The following is a 4,588-nucleotide window of genomic DNA, read 5'->3' on the forward strand; positions in this document are numbered from 1 at the left end:
TATTTTTGCATTTTAGTTCTAGAATGAAAAAGAAAAAGATCTTTATTCAAAAAAAAAAAAAAAATTCTACCGGAAAATATTGCATAAGGGAGTTATCGTTCCCTTTCAATATTCGGAGGGGATATCGTTTCCCAACCCTTAAATATTAGGGGTAAAATGGGATTGACTCTTAACTTTTCCTCAATCTTTCTCTTAACTTTTTTTCCCTTGTCATAACACATTTTCTACAACAATAACTAACTTTCCTAAAAGAAAACAGTAGTATGAAATTAGGAAAAAGAATACCAAAGCTGACTAAAGATCATCCTTTTACCTATAAAAATAACAGCTTTTACTGATCCAATTGACAACCAAACATCTTGTCTTAGCAAAAAACATTTCTTACGCAATGTTGAATATTTTTCCTTCTGCACATATGCTAATAATTTTGATCACCACTGTGTTTCCACTAGTTTCTGCCAAATGGCATTTTAATACTTCTGAAACATCTTCAAGTGCAAATGCAGTTGCCCTTTTAACCTGGAAGGCCAGCCTTGAGAGTGAAAGCAAGTTACTTCTTTCTTCTTGGAAGAATACTAGCACAAGTCCTTGTCACTGGGACTGCATTCGTTGCGACAAACTTGGACGAGTAACTGACATGAATATCTCATATTATCGCATAAAGGGTACCCTTCACCATCTAGATTTCTCATCATTCTCCTACCTCCTCAAAATAGACTTCTTCGATAACTCACTCTATGGTACTCTTCCCACCAACATATTCAATCTTTCAAGGCTGAGTCACCTTGATTTGGGCTCCAATGATTTTTCTGGAACGGTTCCACCTGAAATTGGGAACTTGAGCAGCTTGAGTATTTTATACCTTGATGACAACAAATTCTCTGGGCATATTCCACAAGAAATAGGAACATTGAATTCCCTTAAAGGTCTCGTTCTATCACAAAACACATTTATAGGCTCTATTCCCACTTCTTTTGGTAACTTGACCAACTTAGAGTCCCTGTATCTTCATACCAACTCAATTTCAGGATCCATACCTAAGGAAATAGGGATGTTGAGTTCCCTAAAACTTCTCGATCTGTCAGGCAACACATTTATTGGCTCTATTCCCACTTCTTTTGGTAACTTGACCAACTTAGAGTCCCTGTCTCTTCATAACAACTCACTTTCAGGATCCATACCTCAGGAAATTTCATCTCTGACACGTTTGATGGAAGTTCAATTGGCAGAGAACAGTCTTATGGGTGAAATACCCACATCAATTGGAGACTCAGGCAACCTGCACTTGTTAACCTTACATTATAACAGGCTTTCAGGACCCATTCCTTCATCCATTGGAAACTCGACTAAGCTCAAGAGATTATATTTATATGAAAATGGACTCTATGGTCCCATTCCTCCAAGCTTTGGGAACTTAAAATCCCTTGTTGATATGAGATTATTTAGCAATAAACTCACAGGGTCCCTTCCAGTAGAGTTGGAAAACATTACAAACTGGAAGATGTTTCATTTAGCCGATAACAATTTCACTGGTCATTTGCCTCATAATGTTTGTCTTGGTGGGTTCCTGACAGAATTATCAGTTCAAAATAATCGTTTCATTGGTGGCATCCCGAGAAGCTTGAAAAACTGCCCCAAGTTATCCAGGGTCAGACTTAACAACAATAAACTATCTGGAAAAATATCAGAAGTTTTCGGTGTGTATTCGTATCTAGATTACATTGATTTAAGTCACAATGAGCTTTACTGGAAGGCTGTCATCAAAATGGGGCCTTTGTGGTAAAATGACCTGTTTGAAGATGTCTAATAACAATTTATCTGGTTCAATTCCATTTGAGATTGGAAACGCATCTCATATACAGGTGCTTGATCTCTCCTCTAATCATTTCAGTGGGAAGGTCCCTAGAAGCTTGGATAGCCTAAAGCTGCTATTTGAGCTTGATTTGTCTGGTAACAAACTTTCAGGTGATATTCCATCAGAAATTGGGATGCTTTCTACACTCGCAAAACTTAACTTGGCAACAAATCATCTGAGTGGCGTAATTCCACAACAGATTGGAAATCTTTGTGCAGTTGTTTAGCTTGAATTTAAGCAAAAACATGTTGCAAGCAAGTATTCCTTCCAATTTTGGGAGCTTACGCTTCTTACAAGTTATGGACCTTAGTCACAACATACTGAATGGTGAGATACCATGGCGACTGGGTCAATTACAAAGCTTAGAATTAATGAATCTTTCAGATAATAAGTTGATTGGTTCGATCCCATCAAGTTTCAATCAGTGTATTAGCTTGAGTTTTGTTGATGTATCTAACAATCAATTGATTGGCCCTCTTCCTAACAACTTGGCATTTCAGAAGGCGTCCCTTGAAGAACTAAGAGACAATAAAGGCTTGTGTGGCCATCTCATTGGTTTGAAACCTTGCTCTTCATCTAAAATCACCAACAAAAGAATAAATATCTCAACAATTCTTTTTAGTCTGGTTGGTGTCATTTTTTTGATGGTGATCATTTGTCTTCTTTTATGCATATGTCGAAAAAGAAGGAACCAAATTGAGCAAAGAGAACAAACTAAGGATCTTTTTTCCATTTGGAGCTTTGACGGGAAGATGACATATGAGAGCATCATCATAGCAACAGAGGGCTTTGACAGCAAATATTGCATAGGAAAGGGAGGACAGGGAAGTGTCTTCAGGGTTGAGTTACTAAGTGGACAAGTACTCGCGGTAAAAAAAATTCATCCATTAGATAATGGTGAATTGAACAGCTTGAAAAGCTTTGAAAGTGAAACAAAAACTTTATTGAAAATCCGCCATCGTAATATTATAAAGCTTTATGGATTTTGTTCACATGCAAGACATTCTTTCTTGGTTTACGAGTTCTTGGAAGGGGGAAGCTTGTCAGAGAGACTGAGGAATGATGAAAAGCGACGAGTTAGGCTTGGATTAAGAGGGCGAACATTGTCAGAGGGGTGGCATATGCATTATCTTATATGCATCATGAATGTTCACCTCCTATTCTTCATCGGGACATATCAAGTAAAAATGTTTTGTTAGACTGTGAGGATAAGCCCCGTCTTTCTGATTTTGGTACTGCAAAACACCTAAAGTCAAACTCCTCTAATTGGACTTCTTTTGCTGGAACTTTTGGATATGTTGCTCCAGGTATGCTCTGTCTAATTCTTTGTCCTTTCAAGTTTACACTAACTTCTATGTATTAACTACTTTCATGAATTTCAAGAATCTCAATGACTACAAAACTAAACAGGATTGTCCATGTGTAGTGCAGTTTAAAATATACATAACTAACAGCTTTATCCTGGAGATAACCTTAACCTTCTTTGAACTTTGAGACTTGAGAGGAACATTATAAAATCATTTAAACAAAATAAAAATCTAGTTACTTTTGAGTCTTATGTCATATTCATTTTCTTGTATTCTGCTCAGCTTCTCTTATTTACAACTTTTTTACCTTTGCTTTTTTTATTGCTTGTTTTTAGAAAAACGGGTTTTAACTTATGTGCACCGAGGGTGTATAACTTTTATACATCGGAGGACCTACAACAATCGGTGACTATGTATGGTAATCCTAATCTGGTAAAATAGAAAATCAAAAAAATAACCTACTATAATCAGTTAGAATGCATTGAAAGTGTTAAAATTATTCATATTGTGTATATAATTTAAATCATTTTCACATGTATACAGAGCTTGCTTACACTATGGAGGTAAATGAAAGTTGTGATACCTACAGCTTTGGAGTGCTATCATTGGAAGTGATGTTAGGTCGGCATCCAGCTGATATTGTTCAAGCTATATCATCACTTTCATCAACATCAGAAATCCTTGACATATTGTTAAAAGATTTCATTGATCAACGGCCATTACCTCCCTCTCGAGTGGCTGAAGAATTGATCAAGATCACAAAGATAGCATTTACATGTCTTAATCCGAGTCCTCAACTTAGGCCAACCATGCAACAAGTTTCTGCATCATTAGCCAAAGAAAAGGCACTTTTGAAGAACTCTTTTCCTTTTATTACTTTAGGCCAACTAATTGATGCTGAATTAGGTAGTTCCTAATTAATTTCTTGTGCAGTTGTGTTTTCTTTTTTTTCGCTTGCAGTTGTGATGTTTTGTCCTATTGTACTCTAAATTTCCTTTTTATATTATACAATGAAGTAAATGTTTTGCACACAAAACATTGAACTAGATGTTGGATTTGTGTTTATCGTGCATGGTTGAAACTTGGTTGACTGAAAGAGCTGTGTGTGAAGTAGGGGTTTTATTGTTGTTTACTGCTATTTCTCCTCTTATGAAAAATCTAGATCTCTTGTTCTCCAGAAAAACTTAAGCAATTGTGGACTGTCATGCTCAAGTGGAGGATGAAAATTTGGTGCAGAAGTTATCGTGGAGGTAGAATTTTGAAAATGCTAGTTAAAATTTATTTGGAAAGACGTAATCTGGCGTCATCAGTTAGTATTTTGGTTCCTAATTTCCTTAGAGAGCTTGTAGAAGTCGATCTGCTTCTATGCTGGTGTTGCTTCTGCATTCATTTTACCTCAGATTTCTGTTTCTATACCCAACAAAAT

General features: G+C 36.3%; 1 protein-coding gene and 1 pseudogene across 1 annotated transcript; both read left to right on the forward strand.

Moving 5' to 3' along the window:
* The first annotated feature begins 388 nt into the window (after positions 1-388).
* Positions 389-1,783, forward strand: LOC132039391 (probable leucine-rich repeat receptor-like protein kinase At1g35710). Its single transcript, XM_059429877.1, has one exon. The coding sequence runs from the start codon at positions 389-391 to the stop codon at positions 1,781-1,783; it is 1,395 nt and encodes a 464-aa protein (XP_059285860.1).
* On the forward strand, positions 1,507-4,108 carry LOC132040272 (MDIS1-interacting receptor like kinase 2-like; annotated as a pseudogene).
* The last annotated feature ends 480 nt before the right edge of the window (positions 4,109-4,588 follow it).

The sequence above is a fragment of the Lycium ferocissimum genome, chromosome 12 (genome assembly GCF_029784015.1).
Source record: "Lycium ferocissimum isolate CSIRO_LF1 chromosome 12, AGI_CSIRO_Lferr_CH_V1, whole genome shotgun sequence".
NCBI classification, from domain to species: domain Eukaryota; kingdom Viridiplantae; phylum Streptophyta; class Magnoliopsida; order Solanales; family Solanaceae; genus Lycium; species Lycium ferocissimum.

What these genes read in the sequence shown, in the direction of transcription:
- LOC132039391 (XM_059429877.1), top strand. Translation starts at nt 389, where the DNA reads ATGTTGAATATTTTTCCTTCTGCACATATGCTAATAATTTTGATCACC.